Source organism: Sceloporus undulatus, chromosome 6 (genome assembly GCF_019175285.1).
Source record: "Sceloporus undulatus isolate JIND9_A2432 ecotype Alabama chromosome 6, SceUnd_v1.1, whole genome shotgun sequence".
In the NCBI taxonomy this organism is placed as follows: Eukaryota; Metazoa; Chordata; class Lepidosauria; order Squamata; family Phrynosomatidae; genus Sceloporus; species Sceloporus undulatus.
The window spans coordinates 110,719,099-110,745,121 of NC_056527.1; the positions used below are offsets into that span (position 1 = coordinate 110,719,099).

The 26,023-nt window shown below is 41.7% G+C and overlaps 1 protein-coding gene and 1 pseudogene across 1 annotated transcript; one reads left to right on the top strand and one right to left on the bottom strand.

The window, feature by feature from the left end:
* Positions 1-4,041: 4,041 nt before the first annotated feature.
* On the bottom strand, positions 4,042-24,818 carry METTL17 (methyltransferase like 17). Its single transcript, XM_042476196.1, has 14 exons — positions 24,683-24,818; positions 22,726-22,879; positions 21,541-21,684; positions 20,148-20,235; positions 18,001-18,082; positions 16,438-16,511; positions 16,162-16,256; positions 14,245-14,315; positions 12,696-12,803; positions 11,304-11,372; positions 9,509-9,559; positions 8,951-9,043; positions 7,212-7,396; positions 4,042-6,977 (listed from the first exon to the last, which is right to left on the bottom strand). The coding sequence occupies exons 1-14, from the start codon at positions 24,740-24,742 to the stop codon at positions 6,860-6,862; spliced, it is 1,392 nt and encodes a 463-aa protein (XP_042332130.1). The 5' UTR covers positions 24,743-24,818; the 3' UTR covers positions 4,042-6,859.
* LOC121935825 lies at positions 18,737-18,883 on the top strand (annotated as a pseudogene).
* Positions 24,819-26,023: the final 1,205 nt, after the last annotated feature.

The window sequence follows — 26,023 nt, forward strand, 5'->3', positions numbered from 1 at the left end:
TGGTGCACTAGCTTTAAGTGTGCCAAGGCATTCCTGTGCCTCAAGATTCAAGGCTGAGTTGAGGAGCACACCAAACTGCAAACCTGAGTCTTGGGGTAGAGAGGGGGTTGTAATAGTATCCAGCACAAGCCGAGTATCTATTTCCTGATCTACATTTTGACTTCATTTGGTTTCAGGAGTGAGCAAATATATATTGTACAAAAATCATCAGAAACAGAATTGCTTAGTAATACAGTACCTGCTCTGTATACAGAAGATATCAAGAATCAGGTAACGTGATATGTAAGACTAACCAGAATGGATTAGATAAGTTTGTACTTCAGGATGGAATAACTGTTGAATTCTGACTCGTATCTCTTACCAGAAAAAGCAGTCCTTGTAAGGGATACTCTAACTGTAGCACATCACTGAAGTATACAATGCCACACACATCTAATAAAATCCAGCAAAATCTGGGGAAATTACAGTGCAGTGAAAAGCTCCAGCCATTAAAGGGAAGTGAAAAAGCCAAGCTTGCTTTGGGAATATTTAAATTTAAGAAAACTGAAACCAAGAAATATGCTGATTATTGTCAGTCAAGAGGCTGAAATGTTAAGAGAGTTTGGAAGACAAGGCAATGCATTTGCTTTTAATATTTGTGAAGTACTGCACTCCAAACCATTCCTGTTTTAATAGTTTCATTATATGATGCCCATTATATGATTCTATGCAGTAAGGGATTTGTTATTGTTGCGATGTAGCTGTAGAAATAGGAATCTGCCCTATGCTACACAAGGATCAAATTATCTGTACAGGCTGAGTCTCCCTAATTTGGAAATTCAAAATTGGAAATATTTCAAAAACCAAAACTCATTTCATGTGTGGCTGACATAATAACATTTTTGCTTTCTGATGGTTCAGCATACACATACTTTGTTTCATGCACAAATTTATTAAAAATAGTGTATATAAAATAACCTTCAGACTATTTGTTAAGGTATGTATGAAACAAAAAATGAATGTTGTTTTTAGATTTGGATCCCATTCCCAAGATATCTCATTATGCATGTATATGCAAATGCATGTATTCCAAAATCCAAAACATGTTTGTTTGCAAGAATTTTGGGTAAGGAAGACTCAACCTGTGTGATTGCCAATATTTTCTATTTTAACCAGCCAAGGCTTCTAGCATACAGGTATTTATATGCTACTTGATTGCCTGCTTGTTATTTTGTCATGTTTAAGATTTACAATTGCTTAACAGTTAAGCCAAATTGTTTTGTTCTTAAGTTCTTTCAGTCTGACTTGTAACAGATTAAATAATGTTTTGAAATTTTAAAATACCAATGTAGAGTAAATGGATTAGTGTAAACAAAAGGGGTCTTGTGGCATTCTCAAAGGTCTACTCTGCATTGCAGAAATAATGCAAGTGGTGATTCAAACCCTGGTATCCCTAGTCCAGCACTCAAGCTACTGCACCACAGTGGCTCTCAATTGTGTTGTTAGGAGCCTCTAAACTTCCCCACTCCATTCATATTCATACACACACACATCTGTGATACATATACGGTGTGTGTGAGGGGGAGGGGGCAGTAAATCCAGTTGCTTGAACCAGAGAAAAATGCTTAAATCAAGCCATGGACACTCCGTGTCAATTCTCTGGGAAATCCCTTCAACTAAGGTTTACTCCAGTTAGCATCATAGTTGGAAGATACCACAAGGGCTATCCAGTCCAAGCCCCTGCCATGTAGGAAGGCACCATCAAAGCACTCCCAGAAGATGGCCATCCAGCCTCTGTTTAAAAATCTTAAAAGGAGACTCCATCACTCTCCGAAGCAGTGTGTTGAACAGTTCTTACCATCAAGAAGTTCTTTCTGTTTACATGGAATCTCTTTTCCTATCACTCAAATCCATTGCTCTTCATCCTATTATCTGTTGAGCAGCAGAAAACAAGCTTGTTCCATCCTCAATATGGCATATTTAAGCATGGCTAATATGTCCTCTCTTAACCTTCTCTTCTCCAGATGAAACATATCTAGCTCCATATTGAGGGCTTGGTTTCCCAGTTGGGACTAGCAACTGGATTTAGGCCTCAGTTTCCTTTACAGCAGGGAAAGGAATCCTGTGTTCTCCCAGTTGTTGGACTGTTACAGCTGTTGGTACTTGCTTTAGTGTTTAGTGTGCACTTACGCAGATGTAACCTTATGTTATCCCTTGGTCCCATTTGATGGGATGCTTATTATGTTGCCCCCTTAAAAAGAAGAAAGAATGGAGGTAACTTCTTGAGTGATCTATCCCAAGCCAGTCTTTGAAATAGGTCTGGGATGTTGGACTATATCATACATCTATTAGCCTTGGGCTGATAGAAGTTAAACATCACCTAAAAGTCCAAAGGTTTTTCACCTGCTGAAAGCTGAAATAATACTAATTGTTTATTAGAAAGGTCATACAAGGCTGCACACAAGGAGCTGGCAAGTTGCAAACTTACATTGTGAAAAATGCCTAAAGTATTGTGCAGCAAGATATCTGGGGAAAGTGCACAGTACTACCTTTCCTCTAACACTAATAATCCCGATTAACACGCTAGCTGAAGCTAGTCAAAAACCAGCTTCAGCTAGCGTGTTAATCGGGATTATTAGTGTTAGTTTTAATCTACTCTTGATTATGTGAAACTACCCTAAATGAAACAGAACATAGTCAACCAAATGGATCAACTCTTAGTGGGGGGCCAATACTGAATGGCAGGTCGCACAAGGTGTGAGATATTCTAGGCAACAAGAGTTTTAAAGGCAAAAGACCACTTCTCTCCAAACCTGCACAGCCAGGTGACCTACAATCCTGTTCGCGCTTAGCTTTCTTTCCCAGCCAGCTTCAAATCCAGTTTGACAGGCTGAATGGAACCACACCTAAGTGTTCCACTTTTCACAGGCCAAGATTTTTTATGAGGCGCGAACAAACAGGTCCATTTCCCGACACTCCAGTTTCTTTATGACTCTGCTGCTGAAACAGTGTGAAACTGATGGCTTCCCATCTTATGATGGGACACAAGGCAAATAAAACTGGAAGAAAAGAAAAAAACACAGCAACAACAAAACAATACAAAAGCAGAAAATCCAACATCAGCTTCAACAGTGGCCTTCTTTTCTCCATACTTAGAATTGTTTTTATTGCACAATCCTACAACCATTACAAACTCTCTAGTGTATAAAATTTTCTTGTTATTTGGGAGTTTTATTATTGCTTGTTCCTTCTGCTGCAAAACTGCACGCTGGTAGGAAGAAATGATTTATGATAAAATGCCCAGAAAGACATGGTGAACAAAGAAAGCAAGCAGTAGTATTCTTGCTAAGTTACTTCCAGGGATGTTTTTAAAGTTGTGAACTTCAAGCTCTGATTCCTATAGGAATAATAAGCATATTTCTATAGCTTTTTAAAGAACAGCCCTAAAATATCAGCTAACGGAAAAAAGTGAATTATTTCTGTTCCAGTAAATGTATATGGCAAGGCAGAGACCCAGAATTCAAAGATAAACCATCCCATGGGAGGATTCTAAAAGTATTATTACACTCATTCACATTCTTTCCTCTATCACACTCAAGGGAGTACACATATGGGATTGTCGAATAGCTGGGCACTAAGGGCCTGAACAGACAGGCCAAAATAAAGCTGCTTCGGGTCTCTTTGGAGGTATGCTGTTTAAATGACACACACATCTTAAGAGGCCAGAAGCTGCGCCAAAGCTGTGTTCCAGTCCTCAGGACCGGAGCATGGCTTTGGTACAGCTTCCAGCCTTTTAGGATGCATGCATCATTTAAACAGCATACCTCCAAAGAGACCCGAAGCAGCTTTATTTTGGCCTGTCTGTTCAGGCCCTAAGATTCAAACCTGCTTAGTGTCACTGAGTGTAACTACAGACTACAGATGGTGTTGAAATCCTAGGATGTGAAGAGCAATTCACTTTACAAAGCCAGAATGTCCTATGGAGTAGCCTCCTATAGCCCAGTTCTCTGGGCTCCGCCATAATCTAAGCAGGACAGGAATTGTTCACGCGTTACCTCTTCCTTTCTTTAAAAAGAAACAACTTCTTTATTCATTTATTCATACCATTCATTCATATAGTTCATTATACTTCCTCACTGACAGAGACTCTGCCAGGTTTAGACAGGGGTCTTTCCCAGCCCTATTTGAAGATGCCAGGGTTGAACATGGAACCTTTTCTGCATACAAAGCATGTGCTCTGTCACCAAGTCTAGAAACACTAGATCTGGGAATATTAAAGTCCAGCAACCCTATAAAATATACTATTTCTCATAGGACTACATATCACAGAATAAGAGCTGGGGCACTCATATCCCAGATATAAATGAGAAAGGTTGTCTCCAGATCCTCCTCTCTGCTGCCTGGTAGCAGACCAAAGAAAGAGAAGGCGGTAGTAAGACCAGCAATTGAGTGCTTGTGGGTTGGGCATTTGGAAATCCCATTATTCTCTTGATGCAAAGAATGCTGAAAGGGAGGTTGTCCCTTCAAATGTTTTGTGTGACTTCCTCCTGTATTGCTTAAGAAAATTTTTTGGAGTGGTCAGTGGTTTGGTAAAGCAAGAATATCTTGATGATGATACTTAAGCTACAGGAATGTCTGGATGATGTGCATGGCTATTGGTAGAGTGAACCTTGCTCCAATAGTGGAGGCATTCAAGGAGTGGGAGTAGGGTAGCTAGAAAGGAACCAAGTTCATCCTCTCCACCTGGATTAAATACAAACAACAGCAAAATATTAGCCACTCCCAAAGTTTGTTTGTTCCAATGAGCATCAATTTACCCAGATGAACAACTTTGAGGATTTTGCGACAATCAACTGCAATTGATGTGCCTCATCTTCTTCCTGAAGCTTCTGAATGCGACCTCAAATCTAATTCCAATAATTCCCCTAGATTACCTGCCCACTCCTAGTGGATCTCACAAACTGCTCTCTTTTTCCCCTTCAAGTCTCTGGCCTAACTTCAAAAGTAGGAACCCAATCCAAGCTCCCAACAGATCTATTTTAATTTGTTCAATTTCTTTCCAGGCACAGGATTGAAACATACCTGAGATCACACCCTTCTGCCCTGGATAAAAAACAAGTAATGTATTTCCTACCACCTCCTGGTTTCAGGTACCCAACACTAATCTAGTTTAGAATCATACTCCACCCATAAGCTTGAAAGAAGTGTAAGAGAATATCTAGGTAGCTTTTTCCTCTTTATACAAACACCATGTCAAGAAAGAACAATCTACTGCCATTAAGATATCTTCAACACAAGTTTTGGAAGTGGACCATTTCAATGCTACCCCAAATCCAAATGATTTCTCCAGCAGACATAGGTTTGTTACCCCAGAAAGTGTGCTTGGTTCCTTCAGAGAAATTAGACTTAGAAGGCTTTGGCCCGATACAGACGGGCAAAAAATGCCGTCCTGGGACTGCTTGAAGTGTTCCATAGGGCTGGGCGTCCATATGCACCCAGCCTTAATAGTGGCGCCCGTGCTGCACTCTAGGAGGCAGCTTCTTTTTAGGGAGCACATCAGTGCCACACGGTCCGGTTGGCACGGGCCCAACGAGGGGTAAAGACGGGCAGCATGGAGCCGCCCTTCGTATCCCATCCCCCAAGCCCTGTTAGCCTTCTTCAACTTGACACTCTCCATGGGTGCTGAACTGCAACCTCATAATTCCCAGGTTATGGAATGCTGCTCTGTGTCTATGCTATCAGTTGCTAGCTTCTACTACTGTGCTCCTTCACACAGTATTACCTGTAAAAATGCACAATTAGGAAAAACTTCTGGGCTACCATGTTTCCTGATAAGCTTTCCTTCAGTGAACAGACAGAATTTTTTGGGACAGGAGATTCAAACCGGACTGCCAATGTCCACAGTAATGGACACTGAGTTACAACTTGTAACTCAAGAGTATGCCAAATTAATGAATATATATATATATATATATATATATATATGCTATGACCCATAACTGTGAGAGCTAAAATGGTGTAGTGGTTGCAGCGCTGGACTAGGACTCTGGAGACCACGGATCAGTTTCCCACTCGGCCATGGAAACCCACAGGGTAACCTTGGGCAAGTCATATTCTCTCAGTTCAATATCCTCATAAATTGCAAACAACTTGAAGGCAAACAGCAACACTAACCTCTTACTGCACTCCAAAATGATACAGCCAGAAACAAGTACACTGTTGGACCTCCCTTTCACTGTTCATTTCAGAGTACATTCAGTGTGAACATTCAGTGAGTACGTTTACTATGCCAATGTGGCATAGTGTTTTGAGCACTGGACTACTACTCTGGAGACCAGAGTTCGATTCCCAGCTCAGACATGAAACCCACTTGGTGTCTTTGGGTAAATCACATGCTTTCAGCATCAGGGGAAGGTAATACCAAACCTCCTCTGAACAAATGCCAAAAAAGACCTATGTTAGGGTTGCCATAAATTGGAAATGACTTGAAGGCAAACAACCACAACAAACATTCAGCACATCATGATAGGAAGCATAAAAATGCCAGTGTCCATGGTAATAACCCTCATGACTAATAATCAGGAAGATGACAGATGGATAAATGTACAACTTCTACACATGGACATGTCAGATTGCAGAGAAATAATACCTAATTAAATACAATGTATTGTGAAACAGCAGAAGTTATTCTGCGAGGTTTAACTTTCTCTAGTCTACTGCTTTAGGCCACACAGATTATTCCCCAGTCCGCCTGGAAATATGTCCTGTTGTTCATTAGTCAAATCACTTCATCAGTTCTGTAACACTAGCGAGTATCTTTGCTCCATTATACACAGTACATCTTTAAAAGGCTGTTGAACACACTAGAAAAGGAGTGCCATCAACTTGCATCCTTGTCCATGGAGCTGCTCTCTTCTTCTAGCAGTTGTTCGCCCTCTGGGTTCAAAACAGGGAGACGATCCCCACACTGACTATTCCGGGCACAACGATAAAGATCCCTGGAGGAAAAAATGACAGGGTGAAGATCCCTGCTAAAGGAGAACCAAAGATCAGAACAAAGCTGGGGAATCATTGGCAATTCAGATGTTTAGGATTGCTGTTCTCACAATCCCTTACTGTTGGCTTAAGTGTATGGGAACTGAAGTCCAAAACAGCTGGAGAGCCAAAGGTTCCCATTTTTGGCCTAGAACCACCCACCCACCCCCAATTCTCTGAATGGAAAAGTTCCATACCTGCCATGTTTCTGAGCAGTAACAACTGCATGTTGGAGGCTGCCATCAGGACAACACAGATGGACATGGACATGGCGAGACCGGCAAAGGACAGGCTGGGTGATTCGAGGCCAGGGCTCCTCCGATTTCCCAGCTCCACGGCGCAGGATTAGGAAGGAAAATCTCTCCTCCTTTTGTGGTAGGTTCTGGACACACATATGGGGGGGGGGGGAGGAAAACAGAGCTTATGAAAAGTACTGGCATGTCTTCCAGCCATCTTCCATTTCATTTCCAGTTGAAACCAACAAGTTAAAAGAGGGAAAGCTCCTGAAGCCATTTCAAATGACCCTACATTATCAAACAGTGAGCTAATGGATGATAGATGTGGCGATGAAAAAGTGCGTAGTAGCACGTTGTTATCAATAGTCTTAGAATCTGATCCTTGTTTTTTTAATGAGAAACGCCTGGGGTTGAACCTGGGCCCTTCGGCATGCTGCCTTGACAGTTATAAACCAACCCAGGCTATACTGTAATACAAAAAACACAGCCGTTATCAAGGGATGAGAGGGAAAGCTGACATTCATCAGCTCTCCTGGGAAGCCAGCTGCTTCAGGCTTTGCCTCTCTACAAATGTCATTCCACAGTCATTTCACCTGACTGAGGAGTCATACAGAACTTAGAATCGATGCCTTTGTTTTTTTGTTTTCTTTCTCCTCCTTATCCCCTTTTCAGTTCATGCCATGTCTCTTTAGATTGTAAACCACAAATCAGCAAACGACTTGCCATTTTTAATTGATATGTAAACCTCTTTAAAAGCCTCTCAAGTTGCAGTGCAAAATGTAAAAGCTATGAATAAGTAATTGTATTTATTGTAAATAAGTACTGCCTGTTATGAGCTTCGGCTGATACGCCAGCTGCGTCCTTTCCTGGAAGCGAGGGACCTAGAAACGGTGGTGCATGCACTGGTAATCTCATGATTCAATTTCTGCAATGCACTCTACACAGGGCTACCCTTGTGCTTAGTAAGGAAACTTCATTTAGTGCAGAACATGACAGCCAGGTTGGTTTCTGGCAAAGCCAGAAGTGATCACGTACTGTAATACCTACTTTAAAATCGGTCCACTGACTGCCCATTAATTTCCGGGTGCAATACAAGGTGTTGGTTGTGACATTTAAAGCCCTAAATGGCTTGGGTCCAACCTATCTTAAGGACTACCTCCTTCCATATAATCCATCTGGCTGGGCCCCAGAGCACCTCCTCAGGAAGTGGCATGCCAGAGCACTTCTCTCGGACCTTCCTTCCAGCCCCAAGGGATGCCTAAGGCTCGCGGTTCCCTCTGTCCCCATCATGCCTGACGAGCTCCTCCGACTGCCCCATTGGCATTTACTGCAGTTAGGAGGGAGCCCTATGGATGGAAGTCTAGGCCTGATGGGCACAGCAGGAACCATGAGCCTTAGGCGTCCCTTGGGGTTGGAAGGAAGGTCCAAGAGCAGGGAACTAGTGTCGCTCTAGCGGGGATGGTCTGGGGCCTGGCTGGATGACTTCACGGTCCCTTTCAGCTCCAGCCCTGCTGTTCCAGATCCCCCCGCAGATACTGAGGGCCAACTGTACAGGGAAGCCAAGGCAGGGAGACTTTACTGTCTCAACCAACCCAGAGTATTTATATCTCATGCTCTCAATCACAATGCTACAGAAGCTCCCTAACTTGAATACATAAAGATCTGATCACCCTCTTTCCAAAGCTAAGTAGGACACTTACCCAACTGAAAGGCAAGGCATAATATGCCTGGATGAAGTTACATGGGAGAACACGGTTGGGTGTCAAAAGTGGACAGGGCAAGTGGTGTGGGCACTGAACAAAGGGGAAACAAAGTACAAAGTCAGTATAATAATGTTGTGACAGTCTCCAGTCCCTTAGGCATTGGTGCTCTTCAGAAATAGTGTAAGCCTCATCTTCCACATACGCTATGCAACAAAAAAGCCTCTGCATCACTTTTGTTCCCCAGTCACTCTTAAACTGAGAACAAATTAGTGAAGGTTTAAATCTGACAAGCTTGGTCCAATAAACTAAGTTCTGTGTCCACGTATGTCTTAAATTTAACAACTCCAACATTTCTTAATCAAATACTTGACCATAGTTCAGGATTACAAGCCATGTAAGAACAGAAGAAGGGTTGCATACAATCAAACCTACAGTATCTATGCCAACATGTTTACACACTGGCCAAACACTTGTTTTTCAACAGCCTGCAACTGGACATGAATGCATCTGCATCCTCCCCCAAGTCTATTTTCAGCTCTTTTTTTTTACTCTTACCGGAGCAAATATATGAGGTTCTCGGGGATCATAAACTACTTTGTCTGTGCCCTGGACACAATGAGAAATAGAAAAGAGATGAATCATTACAATAGTCCTCCACATCTTCTCCACATTTCTTCTGTGCACCCACCCAACTGCCACCCACAGAGAGATTTCTGAGCCAGAAGCAACCTTTGGGCAAAATGCTGCAACATGTATAGAGGTTGTGTAAGTGAAAACAAAAAGTCTTCCAGTTGCTTAACCATCCAGGCAAATTAATATGACTATCACGGAGAAAGCACCCCCTTCTTCATATCAACCCATGCACAAATTAAGATGGAAGGAAATATACTCTCTCACCATAGGTAGGGTGGAACAGAAGAAACACTTTCTCCTAAATGAAATCCTTTTCTGAGAACTTATATAATTTGAAAGTTTAGAAAAGTTGCCGTGAGGAGAAAAATACTTAGAATCATAGAATAATAGAGTTGGAAGAGACTGCAAGGGCCATCCAGTCCAGCCTCCTGCCATGCAGGAAATCCAAATCAAAGCATCCCCAACAGATGGGTCATCCAGCCTCTGTTTACAGGCCTCCAAGGAGGGAGATTCCACTACACTCCGAGGGAGTGTGTTCCACTGTCGGACAGCCCTTACTGTCAGGAAGTTCTTCCTAATGTTGAAGTGGCATCGCTTCTCGACCTTATGGCTAAGATCAAGCATTCTCTAAATGTATAATCTGTTCCTAATGTTGAGGTGGAATCTCTTTTGCTGTAGCTTGCATCCATTGTTCTGGGTCCTAATCTCCAGAGCAGCAGAAAGCAAGCTTGCTCCCTCCTCAATATGACATTGCTTCAAATATTTAAACAGGGCTATTATATCATCTCTTAACCTTCTCTTCTCCAGGCTAAACATCCCCAGCTTCCTAAGTCGTTCCTGGGGATGTTTAGCCTGGAGAAGAGAAGGTTAAGAGGCGATATGATAGCTCTATTTAAATATTTGAAGGGATGTCATACTTTGGGGGGGGGATTATCCAAGAGAGAAATTTATTTATTTAATTTATATCCTGTCTTGCCCCTAGTCCTGTGACTCAAGTCAGCTTCACAAACGTTAAAACAGATGCAAATAAAGAAATATTTATGAAACTCAAGGGTGCCTAGAGAAGAGATGGGCAACAATTGCTGGGGCTTCAAGGCCGCAGCACTCTGTCAGTTAAATATTTTGCCCCCAAATACAATTCAGCGGATGGCAATTATGCCTCCCCTTCTTCCCTATACTATTTTAGACACATGAGACACACATAGGTCAGAAAAGGCTACGTCTGTTTTTCACTACCTGCGTCCTGACCTTTCAAGTATGGCAAAACTGCCCCCAACAGTACCTAGAGGGCATCTGGGGGAATTTAAAAAAAATTAAAAACTGTGGGCCCTATGTTCCTGAACAAGCAGTAGTGTAGTATCTGCACACCCTAATAATTATATCCAGTCTTTCAAAAGAGCTTTGGGAATGGCATAAAACTTTCCTCAACATAAGAACAGAAGATTATGATGAACTATATGCTGCATTTGCCTTTAGTACTATCATAATTTTATACCCTTATGTATTATTCCTGAGAACCAGTGTAATGTAGTGGTTTGACAACAAGATTAGGGTTCAACTCCCTGATCAATTGTGGAAACCCACTAGGTGATCTTGGACAAATACTAAAACCTCTGTAATAGGTTCACCTTAAGAGTCATCATAAGTATGAAACAATCTGAAGGCACACATCAACAAATTATTCTTAGCACATCACAAATATATCAAGATGTCTCACCTTCAGTACAACATCTCGGGCCTCCATGAGCATTTGATGACCTTCCTTGGTACCATTTTCTACCAGAACCTACAAAAGACAGAAAAGGGATGCCTGAAAAGCTACCCCTTACAAAAGAGAGAGGGATTCTAGTGTCATGGACTGCAAGAGAAAATGACTATGGCCCATTACAGACCGCCCAAAAGGGGTGGTCTCGGGCCGCTGCCGGTTGCAGCGTGGAGGAGTTGCAGCAGCCAAACCATGCAACTCCCCTGCGCTGCAAAGAAGGAGCGTGAAAATCACGCTCCTTCCGGCAACCCAGAAGAGACACTGCAAGTGCCAAAGCGCGCACTCGCGGCGTCACTTCTGGGCTGTGACGTGTAGACGCAAAGCGTCCGCTATGTCAAAATGGCGGCGGCCGTGTGGAAAGGCCGCAGCCATTTGTTACGGACTCTGTCTGTAATAGGAGTAGGGGCATCTAGAAGAGACGCCCCTTTTTCAAACTGGGACGTCCTGAGGACGTCCGAAATGGCGGTGTGTAACGCGCCCCAGATTGTTACTACTATAGCACTATTACTGTGTACCGTGTTTTATGGAGTATAAGAAGATCCTGGCTCAAGCAAGTTGAGTCTAAAACTCAACAAAGGGGAATCAGATTATGAAAAGAAAGATGTAAACAAAGAAAGCAGTATGTAGTTCTCTCTTAACTTCTGGTCCACAAACCACAAGAAGGGTACAATGATCTCACAGGAGGTCCACAAAAGTTTTCACCTTCTCCCCACAGCAGAGCATCCATATTGACATTCTAGCCACAAAATGGTGGGAAGAAGCAGGAGAAATGTCTCTCCTCCCCCACTAATGCCTCTGAGGGAAGATTTAACAGATGGTGTAATTGTTAATGGTTCAGATATTATTATTCACGTTCAGGTGATACTGTTATTGTTGTTATTTTTTTAAGTCTTGAGTTAACTTGGGGGCGTGCAGCAACACAGGTGTTCCCAACCTTTTTAACTCGTAGAGCTCTGATTTCTATGGTGAAGCCCCTAAGAGTCCTACACTATGTCTTACAAGTTAGTGATGTTTAGGAATATATATACGAATATATTCTTATTCTTTAATTTCATTGAATTTTTATTTCTTTCATTTTCCTGGAGAAGGCACGGAGCACATGGGAAGTGCATGCGGAGCCCTAAGAGCTCCTCGGAATACAGGTTGGGAACTCAATTTAAAGGAAGCCCCAGGTAAAGAAAATATTAAGAACCACTGATATCTATCATGGACATGAGGAAACAGAGAGATTAAACCACTAGAAAAGCAAGTCCTTGCTTCGCAATCTGAGAGCAGGGCAGTGGAGGGGGCACAAACAGCAAAACACATACCACTCCACCAAGTCAGGATAGATATATCACTTACTAGAAAGCTATCTGTCTTTCTCCAGAGGGTCTGCACTGTCTCCACTCTCTCAGAATAACTAGGAAGTTCATTAAGCGAGTAAGCTGATACCACAAGATCAAATTTCACCTGCAGATGAAACAGAGAAAGAACATACTGTATACACTCATATATAAATCTAGAAATTTAGGTCAAAAAATTGACCCCCCAAAAACCCCCTGAGTCGACTTATCCACGGGTCAATGTAAGTACTGTATTTTAACTCTTATTTAAAAGAAGGAAACATCTCCTTGTCAAAGGCAATAGTATAATCTGTCCTGGAAGCACCGATCCCCTCATTCATCCAGCCTTAGGAGTGAGCGCAAAGAGCTACGTTTGCTGGAATTTTGTAAGTTCTCTGACATTGTTTTGCTTTGCATCATCCTTTAGATCCTTTGCTATATGCCCCTAAGTTTTACCCTCGATTTATCTATGGGTCATAGAAAAATCCATAATTTTGGCCCCAAAACTTGTCCTCGACTTATACATGAGGTCAACTTATAGTCGCGTATATACAATAAGTGGAGCCACAAAGTCTCAAATTATAAACATTGGGTCCTTTTAAGACTAAATATTTTGTCTGCATCAAGCACAGAAACAATCTGAGGTGAACTGAAATCTGAGACTGTTGGAGTGAGACTGGAGGCCATGTTCTGATCATGGGAAGTTTCACTCCTTCAGCCCACCCTACTTGTTGTGAGGATACTGTACAATGAGGGTGTGGAGAAAGAGACCCTATGCCTATGGCCCTTAGCTCTTTGGAAGAAGGGAACAACAAACATTTACCATGGTCAAAAGAACCCTGCTTAATGTTACACCAATTCCCCACATCTCTTACATTTCCTAAGCCAAAACTGAACACTTTCAGACTGAAATTAAAAATATTGCCTGGATCACTGTTAAAAAGTTATGGGATCATATGTTAAGACTTACAATCTCAAAAGGCTGTGGATTCATGTTTATAGACCCAAAAAAACTCTTCCGTCTATCTATACTCCAATAGAAAGTTGCAGATAGGTTTTCTGGGAAATGATGGCATCTACAGTGCTGTCCCAGGCATGGGGTATATTGACAGAAGCAGTCTAAGTATTTTGGATGAACCATTGATCCGGAGACTACTGCAGATAGCATTTCCCAGCTCTGCAATATGAGGTGCCTTTGGATGGGACACAGCCAGACTGAAAAGCTAGGTTTTCAATGAGTGGCAATATCAGATGTAACTACAACAGACCTCCCTCACTATAATGATGATGCAAAATTTTGGCCATTATGTTTTACAAAGGCTATAAAAGAATTATTTAATAACCAAATGTGGACCACCTTCAGAAGACAGATGGGATGCAAGATGATGTGGAATTTAACTTAGCTGCAGGTATCTTGGGGTGCTCCACAAAGACAAATTAGGAAAAAGGATGCAGTCACCAGTACACTCCAGCACTGGCATCTCAGGCATTTGAATCATGGCTAACAAGACCCCACAGAGTTCAGATGCTTGTGAATAGAACTGCCACTGGGGAAAAGTTGTTTTTACCTTTGGTGATACAGGGAGGAACTGTCGGAAATAGACCCCAGGAAAGGATAGATTCTGGTCCTTGGACAAACCTGGGAAGAAGAAAAGTGCTAATAGTACCAACATGGGGAAGAAAGAAAGGCTTGGGGGAATTTTAATAAAATGGGACAATCCTGATGATGAAAACTGTAGTTTCGAAATGACTTTTTAAAATGTATGTGCTTTGAGGGCGGGGGTGAAGGAAAGGCATCTTTGGTCAGAGCCAGTTCAGCAGTATAATCATATCCCCATGAAATACCTCATCTCAGGCATATTGTGCAATTGGGTTAGCAGTTGCTTGCTTGTTTTTCCCTTTTAAAACAAGAACAATCCTCAGGGCTCTAAGTATGAAGATGTATGCAAAAGTAACAATGGGAGGGGGGTGGTAGAAAATCTGTATTGTAGCATAGCTATTTTTGCTTTTCTTATGAAAGCAGGAGCAGAATAAGGCAGGATAAGGCATTAGATTTAATTTTGGCTTTCGACAACACAGATGTGTCCAGATGATGCAGCGCCAAAGGAGCACTGAAAAGCTGCAGCTCTGGCAGCTATGGCATCCTTTCCGTGGCACAAAAAGGCCAGATCAGGGCCGCAGCATGTAGTTGCCATGGCCCTGATCCAGTGAAGAAAGAAGCAGCTGTAGGCCACCCCTTAGGGGTGGTCTATTCAGCCCCACAGTCGCTAAGAAGAGCCAGGGAACACAAAAACTGAAAAACCATATAGTCCCATAGAAATTTTATCTCAGTATACCACTTTCAGAGGCATGTCTGGCACAGATAAAAGGCAGTTCCAAATTATGGAACTCCCTTGCTAGGCTAGACTCCTGCTGTCCTGCCTTTGTCAAAGACGTCTCTGGCCCAGAAGGCTTTCAGTGCCTCCCCACCTGGTTACAGTCAGATGTTCCAAACTTTTAAACAGATTACTTAGTAATAGTAGTATAATGTTTTAAAATGGTTTTCATCATTTTATACCGAAATGGTACAATTAATTTACCTTCCATTTTATTATGTGGATTTTATTGTATTTTTACTACAACCTTTTTAATTGCATTGGTAGCTGCCATGGATCTTAACTCTGGAAGAAAGGTGGAATATTAATCAAGGAAGTACATGAAATAAACAACAAAACAATCCACAAAGAAATGCTGTTCAACGAATAGTAATATAATTATGTGCCTGATGTTTAAAAGGTAGGAAGGAAATCCTGTTTTATTGGGATAGGATGTTTCCTAGACATTGGCTCAACAAGGAAGACAAAATGCAATGATGCGCATTCTGGTATTGTAATGCCTTGTGCTACCATTTCACTAGGAACAAATTTATTATAATTAAGACACATCTGACATTTATGAAGGAATCTGTCAGTTTTATGTATGGAAGTACAACACTATTATTATGAATTTCATAGGACAAAATATGGCAGCTGGTTGAGACTGCTGGATGATGCAACGTCTGGTAAGGCTGCAGCATGGGTGACAGACGTAGTGTCCATGTCACACCACTTGCAGCACATACCCAGGATGACTCAACAGGTGTGATGCAAGAGGTAGAATCAAGGGGGAATTGCAGGCACCTGTGAAGGAGATTGTGTCATGGTCAACGTGTATAAATATAGGCATGACACTAAAGACAATGTGGGTTATTGATTAGTAGTGGTTGGTTGGTTGTCATGTGTATAGTGCTGTATATACATAGTAGTAAAGTTCTGTAAATAGAACTTGGAGACTGAGTATTTATTTAGCACCTTGTGCAGTGGTAGGTACTGGCAGCATTGCAGAGCTCAGCAAAGAAGGAGCACAAATGATTAAGAGTGAAAGTGCATAGTTCTGATAGAATCAGAGAGAAGAAAAATAGAGCAGTCAAAAGTTTGGCATACCCACTTCACAGTCCTGACTCTCACCTTTCATCAGATTTTCAGCCAAATCCAACATGGAAGCCGAGTGGTCAATATTCATATATTCATTGATTGTCTTACCCCAGATACTATGAGCTGCCCTAAGGTGAAAGAGGTGGATTGGGGGTGAAAGAAGAGGTAGCAAGATTACTCAACTACATACTGCATCTTTCAGTAGAGCTGCTAGGACTCCCAATAATTACTCTCTCCCTGCCTCCCTCCGAGCAATGTCCTGTCACTACGGCAGAATCAATGCTCCATTATAATCCTGTGATTTCTCACCAGCTGACAGCGCCGGTACCAGAGCCAAAATCCAATAGAGTGCGAGGCTGAAAATCTGGGACTCTCTTCTGGATCTGAAGGAGTAAAAATGAAGAAGAAAATATGGTGTTAGCTTCTGAAGCTACACTATTGATTTCAAACATTAAGGGGCTCAGCTTCTAGACTTAGAAACACTTAAGGAACCAGCTACATATAAAAACCAAGATACTACAAGCCTTACAAGAAGCAGACTTTTCTTCATATCTAAAAAGCCAATCATTCCAAAGATAAAGGGTCACTTCAGCCTGAGCTAGGCTTCTTACTGTCAGTTTTAAGTTGTGGTAACACAGACGTATGTCAACATCAGGGAGCCTATGGTCTTCCAGATTTTGTTGAGACTGAAAACTATTATCAGTGGTGTAACAACATCCAAAATCAACAGTGATATCTTTACTAAGCAAATCAAAATGCACAAAATACATGCTGCAAGCTTTGAAAGCTCCACTGGCTTGTTCATCAGCCCTCCCTCCATGATAACTGTCATCCTTCGGCCTGTGAGGGAGTGACCAGGCAAGCCCAGCTCCACCAGGGCTAGCCTGAAGAGAGCCCTTCCTCCAGTCCATCTGCCTTGGGGTCCAGGCTTCAGAGGGAGAGAATAACCACTGGACCTGATCCCCTTCTCCACCACCATTCCCTTCTCCTTTTGTCTCATGTCTTTTTAGATTGTAAGCCTGAGGGCAGGGAACCATCTAATTAAAAATAATAATTGTAAGCCACTCTGATAGCCTTTAGGGTTGAAGGGTGGGGTATAACTACCATAAGTAAATAATAATAATAATAATAAATAAGTGTGTTAAAAATCATGTAGGAGAAAGAACAATATGACAGTGCTAGTCACAGGCCTGCATTTTGTCCAGATGCTGCTGCTGTTGCTCTCAGTTAAGATGGTACGGAGGGATATCCATGCAGGAAGGATTTGCAACATGTATTTTGTGCATTTTGGCTGGCCCAATAAAGGCATCGTTGTGGAGTCTGGATGCTATTGTACTTTGTTATATGGCCAACACAGCTACCCCTGGATATGTTTTCTTATCCATGGTGTCAGCAGAAGTAGTCTGTCAGTATCTAGAGAACTGAGATTTCACCACCATTGGTGTGCAAGATTTGACAGCTCATTTGCAACTGATGCAAGACTCAATATAGATTCCACTGTGACATGTGTTCCATTGTGTGATGTTAATGTTCTTAATAATGCTGGTCTACTTACAAGATTACAGTAAAAAGTAAGCACTGCTGAAATAAACAGTTTGAACATTTGGAAACAACTTAAGGAAACCAAGTAAAAGGCAATCAAAACTACTTTTTCTGTTTTACTAGACTGAAATGTTAATGTTTGTCAAAAGGCCACCAAGAAAACACCGTTATGGCATGAGATGAGAGCTATATTTAAATTGAGATATGAGCTCCATATTTAGATACTGCATGAGGTATAGGTCTGGATAGCCCAAGTATTTGCCAGTTATAACTCCTTAAAAATATTGCAAGCCCTTGACACATGAGTACCATGTAAAAACAGTAACTCACCTCATGTAAAGCTCGGTACACTGCTGCAAATATCCCATCCATCCGGGCTGCCATGTACAGAAAGCTGAGTTCTTCAGTGTAGCTTGGAAGAACAAGCCAGAAGCAGTCAGTTGTGTGTGTGTGTGTGTGTGTGTGTGTGTGAGAGAGAGAAAACAAAGACTGGAAGGCATATCATAAAGGACTAAGAAAAGGTTTCCCATTGTATGAAGATGCATAAGTTACATTATGAGCACCACCATCTATGTATCCCTCTGTTACAATCAGAACCATAAATAATTAAAAACAGTAATGTTATCAATTAAATTGAAATTTTCTGAATAAAAGGAGGCAAATTAGCTAACATTTTTAATGAAGGTGACTGACTAAAGCTGAAATGTTCAGCATTAATTCCAGAATTAAGTTATAAATAGCTGCTTTATTAAACAAGGGAATGAAGATCCTGAAATGTCACATTTCCTAGTTGGTTCTTGGAGTTTTACAAAACTATGTCTTGTTTATCACTGGGCCTTCAGTGTTGGGTTATTCAGGTCATATAATCCTAACAGAGAGACAAAAGTGAGGTAACGAAATCAGATCATGAGGGAGAGAGAAAGTATAAGTAAAAGAGGCATTTCTGGTGGGGTAGAGGTGAAATGTTTTCAAAAATTAATGCAACTGTTTCCTTCTCTTCTCAGTTCAAAAGACAGACAAGGAGGAGAGGCAGAATTTTTGATATACAGATATTTAGTGGAGATTCATCGCTTCTCGGCCTTTTGGCTAAGATCATGTGTAGTATTTAGTGGAGATTCAAATGGCAATTTAACATAACCTTAATATTAATTGCTCCCATTTTAATGGAAACATAATTAATTAATGTTTTTAGTTTAATAATAATTAAGACATCAGTCATTTTTTACTAACTGCTCCATCTTTGGTTAAAATTGTTTGTTGTTATGTTTGTTATTTAAATAGTTTCTGACTTATGATAACCCTTAGGCTTTTTCATAGGGTTTTCTGGGGCTGAGTGTGTGTGATTTGCTCAAAGTCACCCAATGAGTTTCCATGGTTGCCTGGGGATTCTAACCCTGTTCTCTAGGGTTGAAGTCTAATGCTCAAACCATTACACCAAACTGCCTCTTACATAAAATAAGGAGGCCAAATCTGATTCCACCTTTCCAGAACCACAGTCATGGGTAGCTTGCAGTCCAAAAGGGTGAGGCTTCCACCTGAAATGGTGAAGTGAGGTGACCCATTCCCTATTTGGACCATAAGCTGGTAGTGATCTTGGCATTTTAACTGAGAAAGAGTAAGAATAAATTTCTAGCCTTTACAGTTGTTACAGCTGGGGAAAGCCTGAATCAGTACAGGCAATGATGGTAACAGTATGGAGAAACTATGGACTCATTTAAATTACAGCAGATGAGTGAGAGACCATTTGCTTCCTGCATGGTATAAATACCCTAAAGGGACCATATCCCATCTGATCTTGGAAGTTAAGCAGAACCAGCCCTGGTTAGTATTTGAATGAGAGATTGCCAATGAATATCAGGTGCTGTATGCTATATTTCAGAGGAAGGAACTGATAAAACCAGCTCTGAGTTTTCCTTGTGTAAGAAAACCCTATGAAATTCATGGGGTCACCATAAATCAAAATGCAACTTGAGGACACATAAACACACACATCCCATAGTGTAAGATTCTTTGGTAAAAATGCAGATCACAGAACAGCAAATTCAGGGTATGTGAAAATAGATCCATTACCATCTTACCATGACTTTGGGGGGGGGGGGGGCATGTATCTTGAAACCTCTTTTCAGCCGCAGACCTTGTTTTTTGTGGGGGGAGGCCTCCAGGAACATGAAATAAACCCTGGGTATCTAAAGTTGCCCCAAATGGCCTATCACCCCTGCCCAAGGCTGTCCATTGTCCATTCTTTATGTAAATGTAGTAGTAAACAATTATGGCAAATAGACTACTATGAAGCAGACCATGTAATGTACATGCTTAGAAGTTAGAAGAACACAAAATGACATGAGAGGCAGCTGTATGAAATAAAGGGCTTTGCAAACTAATCTGCACTCAGTGAGCAAAGTGGGAATATAATATTTGGACCAAATCTTCACTGGGAATCAGTATTTGGGTTCTAGAACAGTTGACAAGCCACTCACTTCAACGCCTCCCAGTGGTAAGTTGTTTTACGGATGACATTCATAACCTTCTTCTGTAACTTCTTCTCATCAGCTTCACTCAGTGCATCTGACAGACAGAACATGATGCATTATTTTATTTATTACATCTTCTTCTAAAGAAGTCAGGTTAGCAAGCATTATAACTCTTACTGCACTCTTATAACCACCTCTCAATGGCTGCATCCGCACTGCAGAAATAATTCAGTTTGACAACACTTTAACTGCCATGGTTCAGTGCTAAGCAATCCTGGGAACTGTAGTTCTGTGAGACAATTAACCTTCTTTGGCCTGAAATAGATGGGCTAAATAGAGAAACTTCCAGTCACTTTGGGGGCATGGTGTTTAGACACCTCGTGACCCTGATGCAGCCAGAAGCTGCTCCGAGGCCACCTAAGAAAGCCCAAAGCCACTGGCAAAAGGAGTGGATTTAACCAACTCCTGCCAGCAGTCTGTTCAGGACCATGGCAGCAGCCTGCTTCAGGAGTGGGCTGTCCAGCCTCCACAGTCCCAGGTTGATCAGGACTGGAGCGGCTTCTGGCCACTCCTTTTGGCCCTTCTGCTTCGCCTCTCTGTCAGAGAGCTCTAGTACAACAAGAAACTAGTGTTCCTAGAATTCCACAATATTGTGACATGGCAGTTAAAGCAGTATCAAAATGGATTATTTCTGTAGTCCGTATGCAGGCTACATCAGTTGAGGTTTACAGAATATGGTTGGACCAAGATTACAAAATGTGAGCTTCATGGCTGAGTGTGGTATTTGAACATAAACTGAGTCAAATCCAGTGCTCTAATAGTGCAAATCCTTGAATTCTTTGCTACTGACTATGGTGTGTGGGGCTACTAGTAAGTCACTGAAGTACAATGACTTCTGTTATTATGTATTTTGTAGATTATACACCATTGGCAGGTTTTATATATTTTATTGATTTGATTATTGTATGTACAGCACTGTGTACATTTACAGCGCTATAGAAATAAACTAAATAATAATAATGTACACCTGCATTACTGATTAAAATATCACATCAACTCTCCCTTGGACACAAGCCCTCTTTTAACTGTTGTGATACAAGCCACAATCAGGAAAGATGTTTTTTCATCAGATTTCTAATATAAGCCCCCAACCCACTCCACTAATATAAAAGCACAGCAATCCTCAAATTTGGGCTGGCCTTCGCATGCAGTTTATTCTTTGTGGTTGCAAAAGGCTCCCCAGCAGTCACCATTCTCTAACCTGTGGTTCAACTAGGCCATTTAAAAACCCATTCACTTGCCCTGGGGAGAAATTCAGATGATCACCAACAGTATGTAGACACCTCCCCTAATCATGGAGGGTGTCCTCTCTCCACTTACCCCACAAACCCACACTCACCCTTCTGATGGGCCTGGGCCCTTAGCTGCTGTTCCACCCGCTCTGCTTTCTTGCGCAGGTCCACTGTCTCTATGGGCCGCTTGCGGCTCCATAGATAATTGGTGAGAGTCTTGGTTTGCTTGTCCAAATTACGCAAGGAGGATTCTGGGAGAAGAAATATCAGTCAGATTGGAGGAATCATTACCACTCCCGCTCTGAAACATAACATGCCTTCTTCTTTTAATACTGTGCATGCACTGCCCTCAAACTAAAGATGCTTCATATCTAGGATAGAAAGAAGGTAAGATCCCTTACTGGATGCAGCAGAGCAAAAAGGGTTCTAACCCTCCTAATTGCTTAATAACAGGGCTGGGTAAAAAACAGGTGTTTGGTCATTGTTCATTTAAAAAAAAAACCCTTTTTTGGTTTAAACTTTTTTAAAAAAAGATGAGGAAGTTGCATTAATGTTTTAGTGAAAAAAATGAATCCTATTTATTATATGAATATTATAAAACATTATTTTGTATGTTACAGAGTTTGATCAACCACTTTTTAATGTTTACTAACATTAAAAATCCAACGTTATTAAGTTTTAATATGCTCTACGTCTTTCAATAAAAATGTGGGAATTATATTAACAAGTTGGTAGCCTATATACAGGAATATAGGACTACACCATTATAGGACTACATCAGAAAATTAAGTAGCAAAATACAATTCAGAGTTATGGCCACTAGCTTAAATAAACAATTGTTCTTTAAAAAGTGCTCCTTTAAAGCAAGTTGTTTTGGTTGAACTTATGTAAATAGAACTATTTGTTTCTGAGTGACATTTCTTGTACTATAAAATAAAGTGATTTTTAAAAAGCCATTGCCACTACATATTGGTCTAACAATAAACACCTGCCAATAATCTGTTCAAGTTAAAATGTTTTAAATCAATTATTGCTGCTCCAGTAAGTGTGTAGGAAAACAGTAGTACTAGCCAGACTATCTAATCTTTGAATAATCAATTTAAAAAACAGGAGTGGGTTTTTTAAAGTCATTTAGTTTAAACTAGCCAACCCTACCTAATAATTTCAACAAAAGGGGACAATTATTCATATTTTTGTACAACCCATAATTCCAGAAAAAGAGGGCTTTCAATCTACACAACCCACAACTGCCTGACACCCCAGAGATCCCATATTTCATGAATTTTACTCACGTGCTACCAGAAATTGAGCTGCCTCTACCAACTTGGGTGGAAGACTGACACTATTGAGGTGGACAATGCCTGGGTGCTTGCGGTGTGGAACTTTATCCAAGAAACTGGATGTGTTATCTACCCTGGAGACCTTGGGAACAACTGTAGCCAGGCCCTGAGGGAAGAAAGGTGGAGGGGAAAGTTAGGCATGATATACCAAGTGTATCAAAAAGACATAAACAAAGGCAGGGAGAACTAATAATCATAGGGAACAAGCACGATTTAAGCTTGCACTGAGAGGAATGGGAAGGTCACAACACTGGATTGTCCTCATGGACAACCTGTACTCAGGACAAGAAGTGGCTGTTAGAACAGAATCCAGAGAAACAGAATGGTCCCCAAACAGCAAAGGAGTCAGGCAAGGCTGCATACTATCACCTGTCTATTGAACCTGTATGCAGAAAACATGGGACACAGAGCAGGCTTAGATTCAGAGCTAGGAGTGAAGATAGGAGGAAGGAATATTAACAAGGTAAAATATGCAGATGACACAATACCACCAGAAGAAACAAGTCCTGGAGCAATTATTTACAAAGGTCCAGGAGGAAAGTGCCAAGATAGGATTAATGTTGAACATTGTTTAAAAAACCCAAAATAATGACTATGGAAGATCTATAAGAATTCCCCCTAGATAATTAGAAAACGGAAATAGTCAGAGTTCCCATACCTTGATTTAAATACCGATCAAAATGGAGACTGCAGTAAAAAATAAGATTAGGATTGGGAAGGGAAGGAAAGCTATGAAAGACTACACACTACACTCTTAAAACGCTGCTGGGTCACTTCAGCTGCTCTGCCTCCTGTTGCAGTTTGGGGTTTGTAGTTCAGTGAGGCTTAATGTGAATATTCTAAATGCCCCTTCCTAAACTACAAGTCCCAGAATGCAACGGAAGGCAGCCAGAGCAGTTAAAGCAGATAACAACAACAAGAAGAAGATCTAAGGCGCTGAGAAAATATATTAAAGACTAAAACTGCTAAGCTTTGATTGTGTATTCCTGCATGACATAGCCCTGGTAGTCTCTTCCAGTACTAACCCCATGAATCCACTGAATTCAGATCTGGATACTATCATATGTGATAACTGAGGTTCAAACCAACCCTGGCCTGGTTGAGTCTCCCTTATCCGAAATGCTTGGGTCAAGAAGTGTTTTGGATTTTGGATTTAGGGATATTTGCACATATCAAATGAGTTATCTCAACTCTAAAGTATACATCCCATATAGACCTTAAACACATTGCCCAAAGATAATTTTGTACACAATATTTCTAACAACTTTGTACACTGAACCATCAGAAAGCAAAAGTGTCACTAAGTCAGCCCTTCATGATTAAAAGTATGCAAGGGGACCTTGTACCAGCTTTGAGATTAACCGGGGTCACACTGCAGAAATAATCCAGTTTGAGACCACTTTAACTGCCCTGGCTCAGTGCTAGGGAATTCTGGGGATTGTAGTTTATTGAGGCACCAGAGCTCCCTGAGAGAGGCTAAATGTCTCACAAAACTACAGTTCCCAGAATTCCCTAGCATTGAGCCAGAGCAGTTAAAGAGGTCTCAAACTGGATTATTTCTGCAGTGTGTTTTGGACCCTAAACCAACGCTCAAACCATTATGCCACACTGTCAGAGAGTTCAAGAATTGCATTTATCCAATCTTCATGACAAGATTAAGGAGCGAAAACCACAGAATATCTTAACGAAGAGGAACAGACAGCCTGAGATCCTCTAGAGCAGTGGTCCCCAAATTGTAGCCTTCAAGAGGTTTTGGACTTCATCTCCCAGAAGCCTCAGCCATGTTGGCTAATGGTGTGGGATTCTGGGAACCGAAGTCCAAAATCTCTTAAAGAGCACACTTTAATAACACACAACTTTAACAACGAGACACACAAAAAATGAGGGCAATACTGGAAGAAAGCTTCACCCTGAAAGCCAAAGAAACATCAGGAAAGGCGCCTCTCTTCAAGCCCCTGGCCGCCGCCATCTTGGAAAGGACGGTTTTTCCTCACCGCGCAGGCGCAGAAGCGATCGCAAGTCGTCCCTAGGGGCTTCCAAGCCGCCATCTTGGGAAGGGATTGCGCGGCGAAACAGCAGCGCGCATGCGCGGTTTCTCTGCGGCGCCAAGGTTCTTTCGTCCATTCCCTTCGCGTCTTCTCGAGTTTGGCGGGTGGGCGGGGCTTGAGTGAAAGACAGCAGTAGCGATCGCCATCTTGTTTACCCATAATGCATCATTTCAAAATGGAGACTGTTATGCCATGTTAGGAGCCTTGGTTATTTTTTGGAGCTAGTTTATGACTCCCATCATGGCATTATTAGCTCCTCAAGTGGTCACAGAAGCACTGAGATAAGTAACATGAGAGGAAAAGGCTCATGTGGTGCCACAAACACACACAAACTGAAAAAAGGTGGCACTAAGGGGCTATTCAGACAGCCCCAAAGGGGTGGCATGGAGCCGCCCCGTTTCAGCCAGATTGGGGCTGTGGTAGCTGCATGCCACGGCCCCAATCTGGCCTTTCCAGGGCGTAAAAAGGAGCCACAAAAATTGCCTCTTTTTCGCACCCTGGAAAGGGTGTGATAGCTGCCGCACCACAGCTATATGGCACTCCTTTGGCACTGCATTGTGCGGATGTGGCGCCAGAGGAGTGCCATGCCACAGCGCACTATGCGGTGTGGTGCCCTGACTTCAACCCCAGGCCAGCCTTAATGGCCGGTCTCCACAGGGCCTAAGTCTTTACTTCCCCCTTGTCACCATGCATCACAAAACAATACACTCTCTGGTAAGTATGGGGCCACTCCTTATGCAAAATCCTTGTCTTTTCTACTTTTTTTGGGAGGGAGGGTCCAAAAATAATTTTTTCTCATGCAAAACTATTTGTTTTGTGCACTTTATTTTCTCTGCAAGGTTTTTTTCTGATAAAAGAAGTTTTGGGAACACAGAAACCATTATTTTTCCATGAAAAGGCCACAAAATATGGAACAGCACAAAAAAAAATTGGCCGGGGGCGGCTCTACAAGTATAGCTGGCCTGGAGATAGGTAAAGAAAATATTGAAATTACCTGTTCTTGTATGGAAGGACAAAATTAGTTAAGACTGACAGCCCTACTCCATTATAAATAAATAGGGTGATGAGAAAGTTTCCATTCGTTGCATGATAAGGGGTGTTTCTAATTGTTCATGTTACTAAGACATTGAGAAAATCATGGATCTGTTGGGAAAAGGTGGTGTACTTCTGGTAGAACATGGGTGGACAGGACTTTCAGAGAG

Coding starts and splice junctions, on each gene's coding strand:
- METTL17 (XM_042476196.1), bottom strand. CDS start 24,742: ATGGCGGCGGCCAGGGGCTTGAAGAGAGGCGCCTTTCCTGATGTTTCT. Junction 22,880..24,682: donor ATGTTTCTTTGGCTTTCAGG/GTGAAGCTTTCT, acceptor TTCTTCCCTCAG/GGCCTGGCTACAGTTGTTCC. Junction 18,083..20,147: donor TACCACTGGGAGGCGTTGAA/GTGAGTGGCTTG, acceptor TGTTCTTCCAAG/CTACACTGAAGAACTCAGCT.